The following is a 26,438-nucleotide window of genomic DNA, read 5'->3' on the forward strand; positions in this document are numbered from 1 at the left end:
TATTTAACAGCACAGCTAGTTGAATCATTTTATTAGTTATTAATTATGGAAAAACGATGAAATTAAGTTATAAATACAGATTTTAGAGTGGAAGGCATGTAATGAAGAAGATGATTGTTAGGGGTTCCTGGTTTTGTCAGAGAAACAAAATGGAGTGACTATGTTGAGTGTACTGTGTACCCTGAAACAAAATAATGGGTACCCAGGCGAAGAACGCGAATTGCAAAGGTGGCTCCTTTTTCCTCAGTCCCGTTTTGTCGGCAAACAGGAGTCCAAATGGACTCCTGGATCACTGGATCGATCCCACCAAAACAATGAAAGCCTACCATGGGGCCTGAAGGCCTAACCTCGTAGGGAGAACACGCTCCCTCTTTCCAAAACAGACACATTCCCTTTGGGGGAGGGGGAAAGAAACACAGCTGAACCAGCCCCGGCTGCAATACTTTCTCTGCTCCTACTGCAGCCCCATTACTTTTCACGCATATGGGCCCCATGGGCGTAGCCAAGACGGGCCCTATACTCGGCCGTCCCAGAAGAGGCCTTTCTGCAAAGAGCAGCGAGCACGTCCGCACGCAGGCAACCCGTGTTTTGCGCAAGCTCTTTCGGACGAGAGAGTTGGGCGTCCGCGAGCCAACCCGAACAAAGGGGTGCGGTGGAGAAAAGGGGCTGGCACCCCATGTGGCGTGGGGGAGCGGGCGGGCGGGTCCCTCAGGAGGCACTTTCCATAGGGCCGGGCCTCCTCCTCGGGACTCTTTTTCTCCCCCTCCCCCCGCCCTCGCTCTGGCGGAGGCACACGGGCCGTTCCAGCGGCGCTCGGTGACGCTTTGGTTGTTGGGGGATTGTTCGGAACGGCTGCCTGACTCGGCGCTGCCCGTCCTGCCGGCGACCCAGGGCTGACCATGGCCGAGTTCCTGCCGCCGCCCGAGTGCCCCGTCTTCGAGCCCAGCTGGGAGGAGTTCGCCGACCCCTTCGCCTTCATCCACAAGATCCGGCCCATCGCCGAGCAGACCGGGATCTGCAAGGTGCGGCCGCCGCCGGTGAGTGAGCCTGGGCGACCGACCTGTGCGCCGCCTTCACCCCCCACCCCCAGCAGCGACGCCGTGGACGGCCGAGCAGAAACCTGGGGGGGGGCAACTGCGTGCAGAGAGTCTGGGGGCAACAACAACATCTCTTTCCCCTTCGAGCCTTTTGCCCCCCCCCGCCCTCCAAGTTCCTAAAAACTCCCGGTCCCAAGACCCCTGCATTGGGGGGGGCAGGTATCATTTTACACATCCCCACTCAGTAAACTTGTACATCTTCCGTCGGTCCCCCTCCCCCCTTTAATATTCAGCGCGTCTCGGGGGGCTTCCATTCGCCCCCCCCCACTGCACGCCTTCATGGGGGGGAAAGAGCCCCCCCCACCTCCACCCACTGACCCTTCAATGATGGGCAAGCGTTGGGTTTCTGGACGAGCTCTGAGAGAGTCCTCAAAGGCGTCCTTGTCCCCATATGGACTCGCTTTGGAGGCCAGGCTCGCGTTTACCCCACAGAAACGAGGTCATGGGTTGGAGTGCAGAATGGCCCTCTTGTGTCGCTTCAGCCCAGCGGACTTTGGAGGTTTGGCTCCCCGAGGGAGACCCACTCTAATATGGCTGCCAGTGAGCTTTCTGCCTCTCTCTCTCTCGCCTCCCTCCCTCCTTTCCTCTCCCTCTCTCTCGCCCCCATGGCTCTCTCACTTTGGCCCCTGGCTCACTTTCCATTCGGGGAGCTCCCCTCCCGCGGCTCCCCCATCTCCTCCTCCTCCACGACCCAAATAAAGTTGCCTTGTGTGTCTTATCCCGCGGGTTGGGGGGGAAAAAGCAAGAAACGCACACCGTTCACACAATGAGGCACGTTTCTTCAGCTGCTAGTTTTCCAAATCAAACGGGGAAGTTGGTCCCGAAGTGCTTCCTTTGGGATGACTCGTGCTAGGGAAGCTCCAGTGGCAAAAGCCTCTCAAGACCCAGTTGAGGCTTTTGTTTCTCTGCACAGGATCATATTAGCAGCTAGTTAAGTAATAAAGAGTGTAGCTTTTCGAATGAGTGAGGAAGGGGGAGGTGGAAGAAACTTTATTAAGGCTCAAAACCTGCCTTGCAAGCCCACTTTTAAATTGAGGGAACAAGTTTTACCTTACAGGCAACTACAGTGAAGAAAGAACACATTATTTATTTATTTCCTAAAGACTTAATGCAGCAGAAGTAGTTGATTTTTTTATGGCTAGAAAGAGGCAGCCATTGTCACCGTTTTACCTTTTTTATAGTAGGGTATTTTGAAGGTAAATAAGTGTTTGTTCCACATGGTTTGTCTAACAAAGTTTAAGCATTGTCAAATTCTTGGGGACTGGGCTACTAATATCAAGAGAAATACTTTATAGCAGTCACTGTGTTAAAACCTGAGACAGCTGCTTGGGTGTTGCCCTCCATGTTGGCATTGTGGTTGAGCTAGGACTGTGGATTTTCTTATTTCCATGTTTTCTGTACCCACAAAAAGCTTTTCTGTGGCCACTTTAGTTCCATCTGGGTTAATTTTAATACTGGCACCCATATTTTAAAGTTGGGAATATATAAATAGAAGCCATTGAGTTTTCAGAGATATTTTCTTTCAGAATCCTAGGCAGACATGGCCACCATTTTAGAGTGCGATACATAGTGGGAAGGGTGATAAGTCTTCATCATTACCAGTATAAACAGACACTACAGAGGGCTATAGAAGGGGTGATTTTGAGCCACTAACTCAATTCAGTTTTTAAAAAATTGTTTCTCAGTATAATTTACTTCAGTTTTATTACCCCAGTTATTTGCACTTCCTTTTTAAAAAAGGTAAACTGTGATTGAGGAAGGATTTGAAGAAACAAAGATTTGTTTGTTACAAGGGGTATACACTACTTTCACTAAAAAGAAGGCAATCTTCATTTAGGGAGATGTATTGGTAAATATGGATTCAAACAACTTACATTCTAGTTAAAATACTTGAAATGTTAATTTGGAGCTGTGTATAAATCAGACATATTGATGAACTTGAGTTCTGCAATGAAACTTGAATTTTATTCATTCTCTGTATCCAGTTACATTTCAGTACGACTTTCAGTCCTAACTGGAAAACATAACTGAAGATTGACCCTTGACTGAAGAAAGTAGCTTGTAGGAACTTTTCTTATTCTACTAGGTGAAATCTTGTCAACCTTTGTTCCTCTTAAATTCCATTTATTTCACTAAGGTTTGGGTGCAAAGAGTGATTGGTGGGTGGAACTCACATATACACTTAAGTAGGGCAGCCTTTTGATTTGAAAGTAACTCCGTTTAATATATGATCTTTTAAAGTTTCTCTTCAGTTTCATTTTTATGTTTTAATTGTACATGTGTATGCATTAAAAAGTCTGTGGCTGAACAAGATAAAAACTGCACCTAAGATTGTGTATCATACCTACCTACATGACATTCATTATAAATCCCTGTGTTTGTAAAATTATTGTTGGTGGTTGGTTGTGGTTTTAGCGCCTTTGAATAGGGTGGAGGTAAAGTGTGTGTGTGTTATGTATGTTGTTAATGCTGAGATGGCCTGGCTTGATTGTTTGGTCCCAGTGGTCCTACCAGTCAAGATTTACTTTTTAGGAAAATAAGTCATGAGACATGCATTTCACAGAAATTACTTCAAGCTTAGGTGCATTCTAGAAAGGTAAAGTATTGCCAGGCTGCCCTTTGAGGTGATTTTTTTAGGAAGCACATACCACAGGCCTTTTATCATATGAAGGCATTGTGTCCCATACATTTGAGATCCTTGCTGGTAGGTGACACCATATTTATAAAAGGGCCTGCTCATCCCTGAGTGGGTCAGAGCGCACAAAATATTGATGGCCCATGGATTAGTATCTAGACTATAATATGACCCTCAAGGACACAAGTTGGCCATCTCTGTTCCAAAGGATTCATTGCTGGGTGTTTGCCTGTTTTTTTTTGTCACTTAATTTTGGCAGCGCTTGGTAGCAAATAATTGTTTATAGGAGCCTGCTTTCTTGCTTCCAGCTCTACAGAGACAAAATGACATCCCTTTTGTTTCTGTTGCCTTGCTGAAGAGCTTTTTAAAAAGGGGGGGGGGAGGAGCAATGAGAATTGTATGTATGTAATAATCCCTCCAACCCATAACACTAATGCTTTGTTCTGACTCAAGATGCAGTCTGCTGCCATTTTGAATGAGGTACACACTACCACCATGTTCTTTGAGTGTGTTTCTTTTAAACTTGTTACTCCAACTTTTGTTGGTTATATAAGCGGACAAATATTTTTAAAAGAGTGACATTTGTGAGAATTGTATGTTTTCAAATGAAGGTGTTGAATAATGAAGCATACAAATAATGATGTACAAGACAAAATGCCCATGGAATTTAATGTCTCCAAATAATGCTACTCAACACCTCATATTGGTGTATTTGATGTGAAATTAAACTCTGGACCGTAGGTTCCATCTGCTTTTAAACTGAAGATTTTTTTGCACTGGTCTCAGAATACTTAATATTATAGGCTGCAGTCCAGCACACAGCCTGATTGTGTGCTTAGGCATGCCTAAGACCATGGATTTCAAAGGGTTTAGATGCTCCTAACTCTGATCAGGGTGATTGTTACGGATAATTGAGTCTCACTGAAATTAGTGCAACTTGTGTACTGAATTAAATCTACAGACTTAAAATCCTGTACACCAAGGAGGGGGGAGGGGATAAAGGAAGCCAAAAAAGAAAAAATGGGGTGGTAACCTTTATATTTTTAAAAAAGAAAAGAAATGCCCACACCATAAATTACCAGTCCAAAATGCCACCCAAAGGATATTGGGTTTTGTGGACACCATCTGCTAAATGCCTACTTGTTGTAGAGATGCTGTAAAGTTAAGTGGGATGGATGATTGTTTCTCTGGAGCTCTATCCAGAAGGCAGATGAATCTTCACTCCCAGGCCTTCCCTGGAAAAGGTGCTGTAGCAAGTGATGTTCTGAAAATTAAAGCTTGTTCCCAGCTGTAATTGTGTTGATGTCTAGCAGGCAGGTAAAATGACTTCCAGATCTCCAAATGTTTCTTTCCATCTGCACCAGAACTATAAAGGCAATGTTGATAATGTACGTAACTGAAAACCTCCTTTCTGGACTAAGAATTCGTTTTCCTAATAGCCCAACCAGAACTCATCAAATGGGAATGTTTGGATTCAAATAATGTTCATTTCACAGAAAAAAGAGAGTTAAAATGGCTTAAATGTGCACATTTCAGCATTTGACATTGCCTTCTTGGTGGCGGCACAGAAGTAGGTTGTTGTTACTTGAATGAGCTGGCACAAGCCTTGGATCAGACCCAGGTTTTGAGCCTAACTTATTAACAAACCACCATTTGCCAAGTTTGTAAACCAACAAACCACAATTTGTTTCTAACCAGGAATAGAAGCTTTACATCTTTCTTTTTTTTGTATGAAGGGGAAAGGAAGTGCACATACTTACGATTTGTTTGAGCTTGTTCATGTAACAACACACTATGGTTTTTTTATTACCCCTGATGAAGCCCTTACTCTGAACATAAAGAATATGCATCTTGCTTTCAATTTTATTTATTATCAAGTGATCCTTTGATGTGAACAACTTTTATTTAACTGGGATAGCAGAATCACTCTCAACATCACATGCTTTATTCCTTCCAGTTGTAGAAGACTTAATATACATACCTTCATAAAAAGGTGAAACTTAGTCTGTTTCTTAGGCATTTTGCTTCCTGAAATGAGGTTATGATAGTATTGTTTACTATTCTGTATGAAGTGTCATATCTATAGCAACATGGAGTACAGTCTTCTAGCATTACCATAAAACAATAGCTTTCAATCAAGCTTGTGACCTCTTGACTGTATTTGCCTAGCATAGACATTGTACCTTTGACAGCAAAAAAAGGAATTCAACAGGTGCTTCTCTTGGAATGGAGTTCGGAGGTCATGCATATTAGATTTTTGCTGTCAAAAGGGCATGATCTTTGCCAAGAAAAACACTTTCACCAGACTTAAACTTGCCAAAGCTTGGCATACTGGTACTTTGATTAAGTTCTAGCAGTTCTCTGTGTCTATACATTCAGGTGGTATAAATGTTAATTTCAAAATATATGCATAGCTGTCAACTTACAGATTTGAAAATAAGGGACCAGCAGCCTTGAAAATAAGGGATCAGCAGCCAAAATAAGGGACCTGCAGCCTCACCTGTTCCAGGCACTCCAGTCTTCCTGTCCTCCTGCCGTCTGGTCAAACTCATGCTGGGTAGCTTCGAGAACACTGTCCAACCAACTTTGTAACCAGAGGTTCAACTGAATAGAATCTGAATCATATGCACCACAAGGCCTATGCAGCCTCAACTTAAGATGGCTCCCCGGCCTGGCTTTGCACTGCAAAGTTTGCTGTAGCACATGCAACAAAATGGCGTCCAGCATTCAAAAACCCCCTCAGCTTGCATTAACTAGCCACACACAAGGCATGCAAGCTCCACCCCCCAGTCGTTCTTAGACTTCTTATTGGGTGAGCAACACAGCCAAGCAACACAGTTGGAGCCTCCCTCCTCCCTGGCTGGCAGGGAGGGAGGGAGAGGAGCTGCTTCCTTTGAAATTTAAGGGACATCATTTAAGGGACATTTAAGGGACATCCATCAATAAGGGACAGCAGTGGGACATGGTGCTGGAATAAGGGACTGTCCCTTCAAATAAGGGACACTTGACAGCTATGATATATGCCTTTCAAAATATGAACATTTGGAAAATCTGAAACAGGGACCTACCTGCTGATGATAGACATTACCTTAAATCTAATCTGTATCTTAGTTTTCATATTCTACTGTTGGGATGGCACAATCAGATGAAAAACTTGTAATTCTGGAATAGTTTTCAACACTTTCCTTGTGCATGCTAATGGTCTCAAGAGTACACTCTTATTTTTGGGAGGTCCAACAAAGGGATGTGGGAATCAACTCTACATTGCATGACTTAAAATTGGGGCTGTGCAGTTTTGCAAATGATAGCTTCTGTTTCTCTAAGAAAATTTGTAACGTGGTCCTTTTAAGTTTTCTTTTCAAGCCACTGTTAGTAAAGGATCACCAGTTGCATTGCAGTTCATTTGCTAAATACCACTTCTCTGAACTTGCTTCTTAGTAGTCTCAATTTGGTTGACTAGTTGTGAAAATCTGCAGTTCTTGGTGAAGGAGGTTTTTCCCAATTGCTTTCTTGCCCTTGGAAAGTCCTCATAAACCCAACATCCTACCTGAAGAAATTCCAGCCAACCTCTACCTTCAGGTTATATCCCCAATCTTGGTCCAACTATAAAAAACTTCTAGGAGTTTGGTCTAGGGCTTGATCAGTGATGCCTTATTGAACATCAGTCCTCCCCTCTTTCTCAGAGACCTAGAAGTGATTTTTACAGAGACTATACCTTACATGTCTGATTTCTATTAATGTAATTTAATATTGCAATTTCATTCCCAAGAGAAACTTCAACTGGTAATACACAAGTCTTGCTAAAAGGGCATACATAGATCAAAGTGATTTCTTGTGCAAAACCTGTGCATTATTATCACATCCCTGTAGAAACATGTAGAAACCAATCTGGTTATTTGTATGAACTGTGGCATGCTGAGGCATGCCTAATGTGTTATGAACCAGACAGAGACAAGTGAATGTACCTAAGGCAGTGAACACAGCCTGTAGTTGGTGTACTGCACAAACTAAGAAGCTTGGTGTACATACACACCTTAAAACAACCTGGGCTGGAGAGTTCAGTATGAAGCACTAATTGGGTAGTACTTGTAAGATGGCACTTGAATACGAAGTACTTTTTGAATGATCAAGCTTTTTTGGGTTATCTGTGTGGGGCAATTTTTTTAAAAATGGCAAATTTAGTATTTGAAATGCTGGATTTATGCAGGTAATGAAGTCTTCAAGACTTCATTGACCCTTTTCAATGCTATTAAAACAATTCCAGAGCATGCCATCAAATATATCTTTTAGATATTCCTACCAGTAATTACCCTTATTATTATTATCTTTAAGTTGGCACATCACTGTTTTATACCGTGGACCATGTATTTTCATGTTTTCTTATCTTGAAGGAACATACTAGAAAAATAATTTCATCACTGTACCACAGTCCCTCTCTGTTTGATGTTCATACAGCAAGACTCAGTTCTGTGAAGGAAAACAACAGTTTATCATTAATCCTTCTATATTAAGGAAAAGGACTCAAGCAAATTTTTGATTAATTCCATGGCTTTGTGATGAGCTAGAAATTATACACACAATATTGTTGTAGCTGATTTATAACTCATTCCAAAGTAGTTGTGGGGGTGACAGCTACTTTGCATAAGTGAAGAGAAAAGGGAGAACAAATGTGAAGAAAATTAACATAAATCAGCATTGGAAAAGTTAGCAATATTTTAAAACCCAAGTCAGGGAAAGGGATGATAGGTTTGCTAAATTTTCAGTGTGGTAACATGTGTGAAAAGGTTATGTAGCAGAGAAAAATAGCACTTGCAGTCTACAGAATTGGAAAACTTTATGGAGATTTCAGAACATACACTTAACAGGAAACAGAGAGTTACCGGAGTGGGCTTGTATCAGGACCACTTTCCATACGTCTGCTTCACAAGTCACATTAAACCACACTTCAATTTTTTTAAAAAAATGAATGCACTGTAGTGAATGCCACTGGAAAGTTTTTGTTCTCTTTGCTTGCTCCTGATGAACCATTAGGAAACAAGCAATGTTGGCCACTGCTTGTGCTTTTGAAAGAACCAGGAATTCTTGTTTGGATATAATCACAAGCCAGACTCTGGCAGGAGCTGGGAAGGTAGAGTGAGAAATCCTTAGCTGCATGTGATAGCATGATGAGCATTCATATTAAACCATAGTTAACTTTGAACTATGGCTTAATGTGATGTGTGAACTAGACCATTTGAAAGCCATCTTTATATAGGAAAAAAAAATGCCATGTGTGAAGTGGGCCAAACCTGATATTATGGGAGAAAAACTAGTTAGTTTTCCAGTATTTTCCCTTCTAAGGCAACGTGGGCTGGGGAATATTTTCAGAAGAAAACTAGTGGGTTGTTGCGTATGGGGTGGGGTGTTCTTACCCATCGGTTCTCTCCTGTAGATACTGTCTGGGCACTTACTTTCCCTCTCTGATTTTTGATTTTAGGACTTGCAGAGGGGAGGAGAAAATTACGTTGTGGGTAGCATTTGTAGGAGAAATTGGCAGGTCCTGGAAAGATTACGTAGCCCTCCTTTCTGCTTTCTGATCAGCACCTCCTGTGTTCCCCACTCTATCAGAAAATTTGGCATTGTAACCTTATTGTTCCTGAGAATGTATACTTTAGCCCTTAATGTCAGTATGCTTGCTGTAGCAGAGAAGTGGTAGCTGTTGGATTCACTTTCACCTGTATGGGACTAGATTAATTCTTAAATCTGTAGCTCTTATACAGAGGGTGGGGGAGAAACATAAGTGATGTAGCCATCTTGAGTTTAAATAGATCCACCTCTGATTTCTAGTTTAGGCTGTCCTTACATATTAGTATGGCAGTTGTGTAACTCTCCCTTTAAATTTAAATTTCTACTGCCTTGTCTTTCTGGATGACAACAGAGGCTAGCTGTACTTCCTTCTCCTTCCATATTTATGGCTGGAGAAGGTTAAGATGGGATTGTGATGCTTCTCTGCCGGCCTCTGACATTAGAGTGAAGCACAGTTAGTGGGAGAGGTAGCTATGTTCAGCTTGGTGGAAGGCTCCCACTGATGGTTCACCCGTTGGCAGAAGCAGGCATTACATTCTGAAATGAGGTATTTTGAGGTTGGGTCCACAAATTCCCTGAGGAGTTTAATCCTAAGGCTCTTTTGGCTGCTTGAGCAGTGGATCCACCGCTCCATCACTCATTGAAAAGATCACAAAGCAGTATGCAAAGAAAAAGCAAAAAATACAATAAAAATAGATACATTATGGAAAATATCAAAATCTATAAATAATACAATATAAGAGAATATAAGAGATCAACCTCCAAAATGTAGAATTGCACTCACTCAGTACACTTATCCTCTCTCAGTATCCACATCTGCTAACTCTTCTGTACATCAGTCAGCCTACAGCTGCACACATTCACCCACACTCATAGAATCTATGTTCTCTATTTAGATTTCCATACTTCAAAATATTTCCATATAAATACATATTTACTTTGACTTGGTACAGATTGTTTTCCTTTTAATTTTTATTACTAAATTTTAGAGAGTATTATAAAACAAATTAAAACAAGGAAACAGTGAGTTGTATCCAACTTAATCACTGTGCAAGTGAAACAATTTTTACTCACACGGTGCAACTTCCGTTTCCTCGCCTCTCTCCACATGCCCTCCCCACCTGCACCTGTTCTGGGCCTTCCCCTGGAACAGATTTGGGGGTGGTGTGTGGTCGGAGAAGGATGAGAGGTTCCATTATGCAAGCTAAAGTTGTTCTGCTCATGCAATGACTTGGATTAATTCCAGTGTTTGAAAAGATTAAAAAGGTAGTAATATTGGTGATGACAGCATTCTACTGTATTAGACTAGATTTCCAGCACTGGTGGTTTTTGGCATGCATTTTCTAATGCCAATGAAATTTGCACTGTATGGTGTGAGGTAGCATTTTTACCCCATATAATATTTGTATTTGTAGTATCGGATGAAGTGTGCTCAGCAGAACCCAAACACCCAGAGCCAGAAAACATATTCATGGGATATTGTATAAACAAGAAAGTAATGTTTTTATTTTAAATTACAAACAATTCCAGAGTGCAAAAACTATATTTTAAAAATGCTCTGGAAATACTAAAATGTCTAGAAATTACAACTGAGAATTAACTTTAATGTTTTTTGGGGGGGGAATGTTTTTCTTACCCCATTTAGAAACCTGAAAGAAAACTCTTCCTGGTTAGAGAAAGGTCCCCCAAACGGTGTTACATATTTTGTGCCAACCGACTGACATTTGCTTGACCTTTCCATGACCATTTGTCTATGAAAAAACAGTGAAGAGTTTTACTACCCCAATCCACTAAATTGGCTGGCGTAATAAACACACCCCAGTGGCAAAATTCAATGCTTTTCTGGGCCATTTTATGCTGCAGGTGGTTTTTGTTTACACTACTAAATCACTAAGTGGTAACTGGCTCAAACTTGGGAATGCTGTACAGCTGACAATTTGTGTGTGGTTATGTGTGTGAGTAAATGGCACAGTGAGAAATGTGCCTGCAGTAAGTATCTTACCCTGCAAAGCTGGATGAAGGTTAATGCTAGTAAGAAGTAACTGTGAACTATATTTTTCTGTTAGATTTTTCTATATCTGAAAATAAAGTGAACAAGATCTTTTAAGTTGTATTTGAAAATAAAGTGAACAAGATCTTTTAAGTTGTATACCAGTTTTGCTCTGTCAAAAAATTCTCTTCTCTGTACTGAATTATTTTTTCCCCCTTTCCTAGGATTGGCAGCCTCCATTTGCATGTGATGTTGATAAACTTCACTTTACTCCACGGATCCAAAGGCTGAATGAGTTGGAGGTAATGAATTAACTAATCGTAAATACTTCCCAGTGACCACTGATGGATTGGGTGCTTAAAACTGTTGAGATAAATGCAGTATTTTTAATTAAAACAGCAGATCTCCTTTTCAGACAAAAAGAGGAAACAGGTGTGGTGATTAGCCACCATTCTGTTGTGATCTGTAAGGCTGGATAGAGAAGTTCTAGAATGCTACCTCTCCCTCAACAGTTTGAGGATCTGACAAAGACATAAATTCTAGCTGGAGAGCCTCAGCTGCTAGCTCTCTGGCTGGCTTCTCAAACATTTTGACCTTTTAAAGATGTCTCTTTGGAGACAGTTTTTCTGCCTAATGTTCAGCTTCCTGGGGATATATTATTTAAGTATGCTTTCTTTCATTTGGCATCTCATGGTATACAAAGGTATAAACAGATTAAACAATTAAGAACAATTAAAATCAGTAAAGATCCATTCCCAAAATATTAAAAACACAAAAGTGATCCAAGGGAAATTAAAGTTTGATACCCTATAGTGGAATCAAACACCAACAAAAGCCTGGGGGCTGAAATACACTAGTGTTGGTCTGCAGAAGATGTAAATAGTTCCATAGGGAAGGTGCTGCTACAGAGAAGGCCCTCTTCCTGGTTACTGCCAAATTCACGTCTCTAAAGTGTAGCGCAACCAAGAGGACCTCCTCATCTAAGTAATGAACATGAGGATATCCTAAAATAGTATCCACGTAGGAGTGAGATGGGAAATAAGATGCAGAAAAGTGGAAAGTTTCAAATGTTCTAGAAATGTGAAGAAGGGGTACTTCATAAGCCTGGAAACACCACACTACTCGTTCATCTGGGAAGGACTTCAGGAGAAGTCAATCTTAGATTGTATTTCTACCACTTTTCCTCTAAATATCTTGGCTGTTACATGTTCTCTGTGACATTGAGTCATGCCTACCCCTTTCCAGAGGTTAAGATGTGGAGGTGCTTCAGAAGTGCCAGTTGATGCATTTTGGTGGTGTGTTGACAGCTATTTTGTTTTGAACAGTCATTAAGCTTGTTCTGCTCATTCTGCAAGCTCCTTTTGACTACTTTTAACATTCCATTCTACCAAAAATATCAGATGATTATTATTTTTGTCATTTTAAAGAAGCAGGAGTAAATAAATATATGTAGTGTGTATTAAAATGCTATACAGTATTTGCATTTGTTCAGAAGTCTTTTCCTGTGCATGCAAGACATCAGGTGGGACTTAAATGCCACCTAGTGGTAGCAGGCAGAATTCACTGTTTTAAAATTCTGAATGCTCTGGAGCGTTAATTCTCTCATGGACCCAGTCTAAAATTCTATCTCGCCACTTTTTTTGACCTCTTCTGATTGCATGGTTCAAGCCTTCCATTGCAGCACATTCTTCATCTGGGAGCCCTGGTGGACTCTGTTGTGGGAACAATGTCCTTGTCTCCAGAAAGGATAGGCAAGGTCAAAGCGGCACTCAGTTCTGTCAAAATCATGAGTGAACCTCAGGGTGCAAATTCTGGGTCTCATGGCAATACTACATTCTTGACCTCTTCAGTGGCTGCTGCTCTCCCATTGAAGTTCCATAGCTGCCAAGTGACATATCCTCATTTCCCTGTCAAGATTGGTATGTCACTCTTTTCAGTGGTGGCTTCAGAAATCCTCCCTTCACCAGGGATTCCCTCTCAGGCAACCCCCTTGGACAGTCATCATTTCAGATAGACAGAGGGCCTCTCTCCAGCAGCTGGATGCTCCAAGGCACCTAGTCCTCAGAGGAGACTCTCCTCATCAACCTGGAATGAAGGGCAGCCCACTTCATAGTCCAGCACTTTGCAACCAAGGGACATTTGGGGGCGATCCTAATCTTAACCAGCAATGTCACAGACCAACAGTCACACAGACAGAGTGGCACTAGAGGTGGAAGAACATGTGGACTCCATTTCTGTCAAGCACTTCAAAAGGATTGAAAATGCTCAAGCCAGCTGACTGAGCAGGGAGCACCTCCTTCGTGGAGAATGAATGCTTCAACTTGAGGTGTTTAGAAAAACTGTGTCCCGCTTTTGGGACAGTCCAGGTGGACCTCTTTACCTCCTTAGTCAATCGCTCTGTCCTCACCATGGCCTCCAGGAATGCTTTATGCCTTCCCCCCATTCCTACTCCTCTCCCAAGTCTTGAGAAAAGAGAGGGTTCAGTTCACTTTGTGGTCCCATACTGGCCTTAAAGGCCATGGTTTTCCGAGATGGGGACAACATTCCCATGGACTCTTCTTTTGCATGACAACCTCTTGACTTAGGGAGAGCTTCATTATCCAGTTCCAGCGTGGCAGAACCTGCATGTTTGAAGACTGAGTGGAAGTATCTTAATCAAGTTGGGCCTTTCTCCCAGCAGCTGATACCATGTTGTTCTCCAGCATCCTCCTTCCTTGGATATATCAAAGCTCTTGGAAAGTACTATCTAAATGGTGTAATAAGAAAGGGCTCTTGCACACACACAAAAAGTTGGAATCTCAGAATTGTTATTACTTCAAGCTGGTTTGAGCATGGGCTTCAAACCTCATACCCTAAAGCTCCAGTCACCAGTCCTTTCAGCTGTGCTGTCAGAGAATCTGAGCAAGACTCAAGGCTCTCATCCATATGTCAAACATTCCCTTTGTGGTGCTTTGCTCAAATGTTCTCCCACTCACCATAGATTCCACCCATCTATGGGAATCCACATGGTGCTCCTAGCTCTCCAAAGATCTAGCTTCATGAAAGGACTAGTGCTTTAGAACATTCAGAATTTTAAAACAGCAAATTCTGCTTGCTATACAGGTAGGTAGAGCTCAAGTCCCACCAGATGTAGTTTTTACATGCACTGAGAAGAACTCACATTTGGGTGGTGTACATGGTTGCTTAAAAGCACAACAGATTCTTCCTCCATACTTCTGCTTGCATCCCAGGATAATGATTGCTTCTTAACCTGAAGAGACAGTAATCACCTTTATTTTCACTTTCTTTGCTCATTATGCATAATAGATTGGAGAATATTAAATTGGTACTTGAAAATAATAACTAAACTGTATAATAAATCCACACTCTGAACAGGCTCAGACCCGCGTAAAACTGAATTTTCTGGACCAGATTGCAAAGTTTTGGGAACTTCAGGGATGCACACTGAAAATTCCACACGTAGAAAGAAAGATCTTGGATTTATTCCAGCTTAATAGGGTAAGTTTCACATGCTTTTAGGCTGAAATTATGCTAATTTTCAGTCGCAAGCAAGTAAAAATAAACTTGTTTGGTCCTGAAGGCTCTTGCATTGATAAATATTTTAGAATGTAGTATCTAGATAAACAGGGATTAAGTAGTTGTATTAATTACTTAAAGCTTTGTTTTTGTCTGACACACTAAGTAATTGTGTTAAGGTAATAACTTCCTCTGGATCTAACATTTATTTATAAGATAGCACCTGCTCACTGGAGTTAAGCTGTTTCCTTTTCTGAGTTATATTTGTCGGAAATGACCCTGTAAATTTGTAAATCTTGATGTGCAATCCTTTTCATTTGCAGCTAGTTGCAGAAGAAGGTGGATTTGACTTGGTGTGTAAGGACAGAAAATGGACTAAAATAGCTACCAAGATGGGGTTTGCTCCTGGAAAAGCTGTGGGCTCACATATTCGTGCTCATTATGAGCGCATTCTTTACCCTTACAATTTATTTCAGACTGGAGCTAGTCTGCTGGTGAGTATAGACTACTTTTCCTAGATTGTGAACTTCTTTACAAATTGACTATTTTTCCATTGTGGGAAAGAGTTCTCCAATTTTCTTTTTTGGTGAATGCTTTTAGAGTTCTAAAAAAGACTTACTACAGCAGAGTCATGGAAATTTTAATATAATTTTTTAAGGTTTCACTGAACACAAAGACGTAGTTGTATATTAGCTGCTGTTTTTAGGGTTTTTATCTTCTTGCTTGATCAAGAAGTTGATACTTACAATGGCTATTCTTGCCTAGTAGAAAGGAAGTGGTTTGGATTGCTTTGCTCCTTCCTCACAGTTAGAAACAAGGTAGTTAGCTTTTGAACCACATCTAAAGCTGTACTTTGCTTTGAGGGCTCTATGCAGCACTTTTTTACAGTACACATTTTCAGTGTGCTAATCTTCTTAGCTTACATTTGTGCAGTTCTAGCCTGCTTGGGTTCCTTTCCTACCTTCCATTGAATGGGAGTAAGCTTCTTACTTTATTGGACCCCAAAGTGGTTAAAGTTTATCTGCAGTTTCTGAGGTAGTTGTGCAGTTGGTATATAGAAAGCTGGTATGTCTGAAAAGACATGACACTGCTTTACTGAAAGAGTAGAAATGTATGTAGAAAGGATAGGCTTCATCTGATCAAAAACCAGTTTAGACCATCTATAGGAACATAGGAAGCTGTCCTATACTTTGGTCATTGGGCCATTTAACTACAGCAGCTGGCAGCAGCTCTCCAGGGGTTCTAACGGGACAATCCCAGCCCCATGTGGAGATTCTGGGGATTGAACCTTGGACTTTCTGCTTGCAAAGCAAATGCTATATTTCACTGAGCTGCAGTTCTTTTATGGCCAAGAACTCAATACACATGCACTGGGTACATCCAGACTAGACTACTGTAATTTTATGTATGTAGAGTTGTTTCTGAAGACAGTCTGGAAACAGATGCCAGGATGCTTGTGAGGATTAGGCAGTTTGATTATATAATACTAATTTTGTATTGGTTTCATTGGTTTACCTTTTCGTTTCTGGACTTGGTTTACCTTTTTTGTTTCTGTAACACTAGCTTTAAAACTAGTTTGGTGTGCTAAAAGGCATTTTTATTTTGGAATTTGAGAGAAGTTGTATCCCTGTCTGTACAGACTCCTCTATACGCTTCCTTCCTTTCTTTTACACTGATCTTGTTTTCTTTCGCCTTAAAAAAAAAAGAAAAATAAGTTGAAATTATTTGGTTTGATATAAATTCAGAAGGTGGATAGGCTTTTAAACTGAAGTCTGAAGTTGCAAAGAAAGCTGCACATTTTAGTGCAAGGTTTCTTTATCACAATTAAAAGGCTGTGTTTGCATTACCTCCCATCTTGAGCATAGCATATTTTGAATTAGTCTTTGTTCATTCTTCATAGTAGTTGTGCTATTTGATAGCACATTAGAGGTCATTCTAAATATCCATAGTATTGTTTTTTGTCTTTTAAGACATTTACTAACCTATCTGTAGGTCTGTGTGGCACTGTGGTGCTTATTCACTAAGTTAGTCTACACAGTAAAGGCTATGGATGTATGGTAGTAATCAAAATAGCCATCAAACTCTAGCTGTGTATGTAATAACAGGGATGTCTTCATATTCAAGGATCATGCAGAAAGCTGTTCTACTAATTTTATCCCATTCTGCAATATGACAGGCCCTTTAAACTTGATGGTCTTTGTGTCATAAGCTTACTTACAGTGGCTGTGTTTGCACATCATGCATAGAACCACCTCATTCTGGGGGGACTGTAATAGGCCAAGTGAAACATAGCTGCTGATGAGCTAAAAGGGTTTAATTAACTCATAGAAAGTAGGTTCCATTGTTTCCACTAAATAACCATAATGGTATATTGTAGGTTGTAAAAATAAAACTCATATTTTCTCAATTAAGTATATCTATATGTGTGTTTTTTCAAAGTTCTGAATGTTTTGGTTATTTGTAAAAATGCTAATGATGCAAGGACAAAACCTTTGAAGTAAAAGTACTAGATTTTTGTAGCAGAAAAGCAATTTTAGTGTTTCTGTCATTATCTTTGTTAATACATTCCTATTGTTTGTCCAGTAGAAGCCAGTAAATCATTGCAGTCTGTGTTTTGCTCTAAAGGCTATATAGTCATGGTAGCATCTTATGAAGATCTGCTGCTTTGGCCTTGTGTAATCAGGTTTTTATAGTTATTGTAATAGGAACTTATAGAAGAGGATCTTTTTGTTCCATCTTAAAACAGGGCTGTCTTAATGCCCATGTACTTACTGAAAATCTAGTCCTGGTATAGGTGTCTTTATATTCCTGAAATGAAAACTTGCAGCTTTTCAGAAAAGGACCACTTAGAAGGAAATGACTTTCAAATAGCTACTTGTGACCCCACTTCACAGGGTCACAATTCTTTAAATTGTAACTCTCCAAGCTCTCTCTTGCAATAGGCGCCAGACATTTGTTCCAAACTGATGTGTTTAGTGGATGATGCAGTTCTGGAAAAGGTATGTTCAACATTTTTTTAAATGATGATCCTTTCCCGTTTCTCTTCTAAGCTGTTTCAGGTGCTTCCTCTATATCCACCTGTGCAAAATAGTTCTATATTCTGTCAAGTGCATCAAGGAATTGTGTGAATCTGTGTTTTGGGCACAGGATTTCAATTATATGCTTTTCAATAATGTTTCTATAAAAGCATGTTACATTAACTTGGTTTATCCTTGATCCATTGTCTCTGGCCTATTCACTGTATTTTAATTTAGTGTGGAGTGTTCATTGCCTAACTCAGACAGTATTTCCTGTATTCCGTGATTGTGTGTTAGTGTATAATACAGAGAGGGAGAACTGGAGGCAAATGCTGTATAAAAAATTAATTGCCTCTTATTAATTTCTTGCATTCATTTTTAAGCAGCTATATATTTGTGATATTATGGAGTATTGTGGTATTTGTTGTTGTATATACCTTTGCAATTTTTTTACTTAAGATTTTATTTTTTCATAAAGCTTCTACCCTTCAAGCAAGTGCTGTTGTTGGATGCAAAATGATTCTTTAGCAGCTATGATTATTCTTCTCCCCTGTCTATTACTTGTATCTTCATAGCTTTTTGTTTGAAGTCTAAATGTTCCTCAGGAGAACAATTAGCATTGTGATGAGAATTGACAACCTTCTATGGAATTTTGTTTTATTGGTGCTTCTGTAACTTTTGGATTCTTGAAAGCTGTGTGGGAAAAAAAGTTAAACGCTATTTTGTGCATGTAGAGGTTTATATAAGTAGTTTGGTGAATGATTAAAATTCTGGTTATTTAAAAGGCATGGTGTACATGGTCAAGCAGAGAGAGAACTTTCAGATGCATCCAGGCCATTTTAGCTTGTTCCTTGTCTGGGCATCCCTGTGCTACCACCATGTGGTGTTTGCCTATGTACCACATTTTGATCAGGCAACACTTCAGTTCAATTGTAGATTTTGTAAGTTCAGTTGTAAATTTGCTAGGAAACATATTTCAATGCACAGCTGGCAGAAGAGGAATGATCAAAAGGTTGAGAACTGTTTCTCACTGTGTTTGTTAAATCTACAAAGAATTCAGGTTTAGCTTTTTATGACAATGGCACCTTGGTGTCAAAACAGATGTGCATTTCTTTTTTTCTTTTTTTTTTTTAATACTGGGAAAAGCAACACTCTCTGTTTAATATCCCCCTGCTGCAAATCTTCCGCTAATCCTGCTGGGGGAAGGTACAGGTACACGTACATTGACTTAATCTTTCCCTCCATTAGAATAGCAGTCAAGATTTTTTAAAAAAAAAAAGTGGGCATGGAGAAAAAGTGTATTTTCTACATCAAGCAGTGTATAACTTTAGTGAAATAAATACATAAATATAAATATTGTTCTCTTTTTTTCCTAGCAGTAAAACATTTATGCTTGGTAACTACTTGTGTTCTTTGCTTCTTCAGCAAAACATTTAATGATTTGTGCCTACCTGAGGGCCAGTGGTTGGAGGGCTGCAGTTAGTATGTTGTACCAGGACTGACCCAATTTCAGATTCCTTTCTCTTTCATGACACTCCTTGGGAGACCTTGGGCCAGTCACCACTCTATTCCTAACCTTATCTCACAGCATTGTTGTGACAATAAAATGTGCATGGTATGGAATAAATGTACACTATCCTTCTCTCAAGGAAGGAAGGGTGAGAAAAACATGTAATATTTCAGTATTTTCATAGCAGATTTGGTATTTTCGTTCCACTGCCCAGAAAACTCAAATGTTATTATCAATAGCAATCCACAGAAATGGTGAAATTGTCAAGAATTCTATTGCAGGTCCCATGCAGAGTACCTTGGATGTAAATGATCGCAATCTACTTTTCTTCTATCCACTGTCATTAGTCGCCAACACTGCAAAACTGCCAGAATGTTGGATCCAGATTTACTTCTGCAGTTACTGTTGGAATGCCGTATAGAACGCAAAACTTGTAACAGATTTATTTTCAAAAAAAATTGCCATTATTAAACCATTTTAGAAAGTACAGATTGGTCATTCCAATCCATCTGTAGTGAATATAATCATGTATGGTTTTTTATTTTAGCTACTAAAAATACTTTACATTGGGGTTTTGTTTTTTTTAAAATGTGTGAAATATTTGGTAGGAAATAGAGAGAGGAAAAAATCACTTTTGCTTGTTTTTTTTAGTGTCTTCAGAAGCCAGATATTACCAGTGGCACAAAGGACAAGGAATATAAACCACATGATATTCCTCAAAGACAGTCTGTTCAGCTGTCTGAAACTTGTCCACCTGCTCGTCGAGCAAAACGCATGAGAGCAGAGGTAGGATTGACTTTTCATGTATTGATTTCTAAAATGCCATAATTCAAAGCCACAGAAGTACTTTATAAGTAGTTATTTTCCTTGCCAGAAATTAAACAGCAGTTCCAATATTTCCACATCATCGCTGCCTATGGTTCTGAGGAGCACATACAGTTTTATTTATGGACTGATGCAGACATACTCTTTAAGAGATTATGAGTGGGTTGTAGGATCACACTGCCTTTCCTTGTGGGAACAAATCTTTCAGCCTTAACCACAGTGAAGTCTTGTGTTGGCACTAACAGCAACTGGATAACCAGGGTTCCCATTTAACAAGGATTTGAAACTAAGGTCTAGATTTCACTAGCATTTCCTCATATTGTCTGAAGCTGTTGACATCTTAAGTAATGCAGTTTATATTCATACAACATTTCTTATACACATTGGGGCTTAGAATCTCTTGTAGCCATCTGTACAACAGCTTTGTAGAATATATGTCATAATTTCCACTTTTGAGTAAACTGAGGCTGAGAAATGCTGACTATCCAGAAATCATGAGTCACGCACAATTTTGGTTGCCCTTGAAAACCGAAGGCCTTAAGCAACATAACATTCTTTTGAATTCCTACTAGAATCTAGTTTATGAAAAATTTCCATTTGGGTGTCTTAGACTAAGTGTAGCATCCCTGAAGCTTTACAGTTCTCTGGAGAACCACCAAGGTGACTTATCAATTGTCTGAATTGGTGTTTTTTTGTAATTTTAATCATATACTAGCACATCTGTTTTAAGGCAGCTGAATCTAAACTTTCTGAATAGTCTAGGATGCAGCTTTAGCCTGGATTGTGTGAATTGCCTTGACTTTGACTTAGGCATCCACCTACAGCTGTGCAGGAGCAATATCAGTACATGAAACTCCTACCTACTTTTAGTAGGGAACAGAATGTCTATGAATGGGACTTCTTCATTCTTCTCGTTTATCAGTAAAATATTAATTGTAGGTGTTGGATACTTCAGGCAAACATTCCTCAGCATTGTCGTTACTGTGCTTCCATAAGAGAAAATCAAATGCCAGCAGTTGAGGAAGGAGTCAGAAGCACTCCTTCCTTTTCACCTTTGCATAATCTTACTATTGTCATCAATAAGTTATGGGGCAGACTATACATTTGAACACATCCAAATAACTATTCCAGCAGCGGTCTACTGTTGCATATTATAAGCTCATGACAGATAATTCTGTACTGAACAAAAAGGAAGAATAAATAAAGATTAAGCTTAATTCCCCTCCCCTCTAGGCTACTAATATAAAAACTGATATGGAGGAAACTACAGAAACCAAAACTCACAATTTGAGACGTAGAATGGGAACCACACCTCCAAAGCTTGAACCTGAAAGTGGTAAGTGTATCAATGGGGTGGGGGGGAATAAAATAGTAGGCATTTGCTTTTTAACATCCAAATTATAGCTTGACCAGTATTCATTTGGATGTAGTATTTGCCAAAATGGTGGTGGCTTTGAAGCAAAATCTTTTATTTTAAAATAAAGCTTTGAAATTTATGAACTTGCTGACCTTTAACAAGAGAAAATACATTGCTGAGACTGTTGGTTTTTTAAAATGTAACTTCTGTAAAAAAAATAATTAACAAATTGTAAGTAGTTTGGTAGGCACCATCTTAGAAGAACCTATTCCCTTTCTCTTTCTCTTTGTTTTTACATGACTTGCAGATTTAATAAATTAATAAATAGTCACACAATTTACTCACTTAAGGATTCTTTAAGTGGGTGACAGCCCCATTTAAACTCTTTTAAAAGCAGTTCTATTTTGTCTCAAACACTTTTGAGTAATATTTTCTAAATGTATTTTGCTGAATCAGATAAAGAGTCTCAAGGCCTTGTGAAACGGGAAACGGTTGAAAAAAAGCAACCCATTTGGGAAACAGAAAGAGAAAAACCAAAGGGACGTTCTAAGAAAAGCTTTAATGCAGTGAGTACTCTTTTCCCCCGCCCCCTTTAATGCTGATTGTAGAAAATTATGGGCTTGTAGTTTGAACTTAGTAGTCAGAAGAAAAATAATTTCTTGGTATTTTGTATTGTGAAATACAGTGATGCAATACTTTTGATTCTTGGTTAATATAGAAAAGATATTATGTCTTAACTGTAACAGGTTTTTGCAAAAAGTTGATCCAAATGAGGTTCTACAATTACCTCATTCATTTAGAATGAGATCTCAATTTTGGCATTCAGCTGTCCAGTAGCCATATGGCAAATTCCATCTGATATCTGTGTCATGTGCTCCATCTTGCTATGCAATGGGAAAGCTGCTTTTTCTGAAAAGCTGAGATGCAGGAAGCTTTGTAACTGTCACTGGATCCTTTTTCTCTTCTAGGAGACGGACTGACTGCATATTTCTTTATAGCAGCCACAGCTGAGATGATAAAATGAGATGGCCCATGCATCCCATTGTGCTCCTTGATGGAAGGGTGGGATAACTATTAGAAAATAAGGGTGTTTTTGATGGTAGTCCACCAGGTTTTCTTTACTCTTTTTTTTTATCCATCTATTCATAGATAACGCACTCCAAACAACTGGGCCATTAATGGTGCAATGCGAACCTGGCCTGGCAGCAGTAGGGTTTAATGAAGTGGCAGGATGCTTCTGCATCCCTGCCACTCAAGCTGCCCAGGACCGAAGGTTGCACCAGTTGGGAGTTGGCACAGCTATCAGGCTTGGGCCCAGTGCCATCAAGTCACAGCAGTGAAGTCCTGGGGCAACACAACTGTTTTGTGCCCTGTTTTGGAGCTTTCTGTGGAGCGCTGCTAGTAGGTTATACTTCTTCTCAAACATTCAGTTCATGAATCTTCTCACCAGTTCAAAGGGTGTTTGGATCACAGTGCTTCTAGCTTGAGATGTTTGTAAGAATAAAGAAATGAAATGTGTTTCTGCATACACATGACATGCCTACATCATATCTATCTGTCAAGTGTTTTCTTACCAAGAACCTTGCATAGAAGTAAGCAAGGTAATGATGGGACCAATCCCCCATCCCTCACTTTGGCAATTTTTTTTACAGGTGGATTTGTATGTCTGTCTCTTGTGCGGCAGTGGTAATGATGAGGATCGTCTGCTCCTATGTGATGGCTGTGATGACAGTTACCATACCTTTTGCTTAATACCACCTCTTCATGATGTTCCCAAGGGGGACTGGAGATGCCCCCAATGCCTAGCTCAGGTAATAATAAAATATGGGTTAAATATTCCCCCCCCCAGGGCTCACAAATATAAAGGGTCAGCACCCAAGTAGACTAAAATACATTAAGCAAAAATCTGTTTTTCTTTGACTTCTCCTCTACCTTGGAGGTTACTGAGTGGTATCCAAGTAATATGTCCCATCAACACAAGGGTTTCCAGAAGTACTTTATCTGCACAAGTGCCCTGCGCCTTCCCCAGATCTGCTGTTCAGGGTGTATGGAGGTGTGGGGGGAGGAGTTATGTTGCACAAGTAGTAATCCAAGTAGTAATCCTTCTTCTGATGGGACTGCAACTTAAGGCTACTCTGGAGACAATCCACTGTTGTACACCTTCATCCTACCCAACCCCATGGTGCAATTACTCATTCAGTATAAGAGTTTGTTTAGATTCAGCATACTCCTAGAGCCCCAGACCCTTCTTATCATTCAACAAAGGGTTCTGGTGGCTCCATTGTTCCTCCTGGAGACAATTTAAGATTATTCTCATCATAGGGCACCCGCACATATCTAATATAGTGTGTGTCTGCCTGGGTCTTGTTGCAAAACCCCTTCCAATACTGTCCTGTATTTATGGAGTTCCTTTTGTCAACCTGTAAAAATGGATCCGTGCTAGTCCATCTTGGATGAAGCCCATTTTGTTGTTTGTTTTAAAAAATACTTGCTTTATGTATGGTATGTTTTCTCTTTGTTAATTCAGTGCTGTATTTTAATTACACAGGAGTGTAATAAACCACAAGAAGCATTTGGTTTTGAACAGGCAGCACGAGACTACACACTTCGCACATTTGGAGAAATGGCAGATGCCTTCAAGTCAGATTATTTCAATATGCCAGTGCATGTATGTTCACACTTCTAATGAGTCTGTTAACTTGGGTTTCATTATTGGGTTTATTAAAATTTGCATTCGGGGGAAACTCTTGTGTTGGTATCTAGAAAACAAAAATGGAGAATTTAGTTATGAATTTGGAGTGGGAAACAAAACGCTGGCAGTAGGGTTTCTATCTCATCCTTATAAAGTGGGTGGCAATGCGATTATTTATAAGACAGAATGGCAGCTGTTTCCCATTTGGTTTTTTACATGATAAAGTTGAAGATTCAGAATTGACACTCTGGGCAGAACCAGTGTGGGGAAGGAGTTAAGGTGTTGAAAGATTCTTGCCTCCCTCTCCCACTGCTATCCTGGCATTTTAAAGGAATTCAGTGTAACTTGCATTTTAATGAACAGGTGGCTACTTTAACAACTTGACGGCCCCAGAAAGGATTTATATCCTGCTTGGTACTTATTTATTTGCCATGACACTTCCATACCGCCCATCAGCTAAGTCCTTTGGTATTAGTTACTACCTGACAAACTTATCTTGTCACCTTTTCTAATGTTTCATCTAGCATTTATTCTGATTTAATGCATTTGTTAAAAGGTTTAACACTGAGTTGTGGAGTACAATATCTTCTAACAGTACCAGTGTAAATAATTTTTTTTTTACTGACTCCCTAAAACTGCATGTGTTTGTAGTAACAGAAAGCAAGTACTGACCACTGCAAAATGTTGCATGCAAGTATCACTGGTCATTTCATGTATAATTCTTATTGATGCTCATTAGAGACTGATAAATCTATGACCCTAGGAATAGGATTTCCCCAACCTAAAATATTTTAACTGTTAACCTGAGATACCTGAATCATCCACTGGTCCATCTCATCGGCATGTCTCTATTCATGCAAGGACCCCCAAGTTTCTTTCTATGTGGCACTTCAACTGGTCCAGGGAAAGTATGAAAGTGGTATTTTCCTTCGTTTTCATGGTTTTCACCACTAAGGTGCACTTCTAGTTCCTTTCCAGCTCTGTTTGTCTGTCTGGTTTCATTGTGGCCTCTCCTACTTGTATTTGCAGCATACCTGCTACATTCCCCCTGTTGTTTGATAGGGGATGGCATTCTGTGTTAGGGATAGTAACACTTAACCCTCACCACCTCACAATTCTGTTTTGGCCCTTTATATTTATAACATGCTGCTGTTTTATTTTTTGTTAGTGAGTAACTTTTACCTGCCTCTTGTTCAGATGGTTCCTACAGAATTGGTTGAGAAAGAGTTTTGGCGTCTTGTTAGCACAATTGAAGAGGATGTTACAGTGGAATATGGTGCTGATATTGCTTCAAAGGAGTTTGGCAGTGGGTTTCCTGTGAGAGGTGGGAAAATCAAATTAAAACCAGAAGAAGAGGTAAGATTTTATTATTAACTTATATTTGGCATGTAGGCTGTTTAGAAACATATATAAAATTTCATGGATTCAAAGTAAGAAATGAGCAATTCGGACTGGCCCCAGCCTTTTGGTGGTTTCTCTGCTTGTGAATTAGGTGGTTGTTATGGTATTTTTCAGTTCCAAAATGGCCATCTTGCTGATTCTCCAAAAGGAGGGAGGAAAGCACTTTGCTATCACTTTAGACGTGAATGAGATTCTGGAACAACAATATACTCCCCCAGATCAAGCACTTCCTTTCCAACGTGGTAAAATAAGCCAAAAATATCCCAGATGGGAATAATTTGAAGCCAGTTACTTAGCTGCTCAGAGTTTCTATGCTTATTTCAACCATGGAAGCTTTTAAACTAGCTATTTAGTCCAAAATCACAATCTTTTGTTCACATACTATTTTTTTAACAAATCATCCAGATGACTTGGCCATCAAATGATTGTTGTTTTGGCTTTGTCTTGTTTGTCTCTCATTCCTTTTTGGAGCACATAAATTCCAACTATTGCAAGGGGAGGGAATCAGAAGACCATTGTAGCCCTGGCTGGTGTACATCACCTTTGTCCTACAGTCCCATACCTCCCTTCATTACATTTCTAGCCCAGGTTTCCCACCCACCCTTCCTTGTTGCACTGGAATAGAATTACTGTCATAATTCCACCCAACCCCCTTCCCTTAGACTCCAATTTGAAGGAAGAGGACTTTGTGTGGCATAAAGCTGGGGAGGTTTGCAAAACAGTGAAATACCTTTTGCAAATGATTCAAAGACACTATGAAATCCCCCTCCTTTCTCTGATTCATATGGCACTGGAGTTAGTGGAACACCCTCCCATCAGATGTCAAGGAAATA

The 26,438-nt window shown here is 40.0% G+C and overlaps 1 protein-coding gene across 2 annotated transcripts in view; it reads left to right on the top strand.

Moving 5' to 3' along the window:
• The first annotated feature begins 509 nt into the window (after nt 1-509).
• Nucleotides 510-26,438, top strand: part of KDM5B (lysine demethylase 5B) — a 48,433-nt gene continuing 22,504 nt past the window's right edge. The window contains exons 1-11 of one of the 2 annotated variants that reach the window (XM_083617294.1): nt 510-1,037; nt 11,512-11,589; nt 14,663-14,785; nt 15,127-15,297; nt 17,746-17,802; nt 19,982-20,116; nt 21,389-21,491; nt 21,969-22,078; nt 23,165-23,323; nt 24,061-24,180; nt 25,402-25,560. In XM_083617294.1, the coding sequence (XP_083473420.1) occupies nt 900-1,037; nt 11,512-11,589; nt 14,663-14,785; nt 15,127-15,297; nt 17,746-17,802; nt 19,982-20,116; nt 21,389-21,491; nt 21,969-22,078; nt 23,165-23,323; nt 24,061-24,180; nt 25,402-25,560 (1,353 nt within the window). In that variant the 5' untranslated portion in view covers nt 510-899. The remainder of the gene's footprint in view (nt 1,038-11,511; nt 11,590-14,662; nt 14,786-15,126; nt 15,298-17,745; nt 17,803-19,981; nt 20,117-21,388; nt 21,492-21,968; nt 22,079-23,164; nt 23,324-24,060; nt 24,181-25,401; nt 25,561-26,438) is intronic. The other variant, XM_083617295.1, reaches the window with a different exon arrangement.

The sequence above is a fragment of the Podarcis filfolensis genome (genome assembly GCF_964270895.1).
Source record: "Podarcis filfolensis genome assembly, chromosome: 6".
NCBI classification, from domain to species: Eukaryota; Metazoa; Chordata; class Lepidosauria; order Squamata; family Lacertidae; genus Podarcis; species Podarcis filfolensis.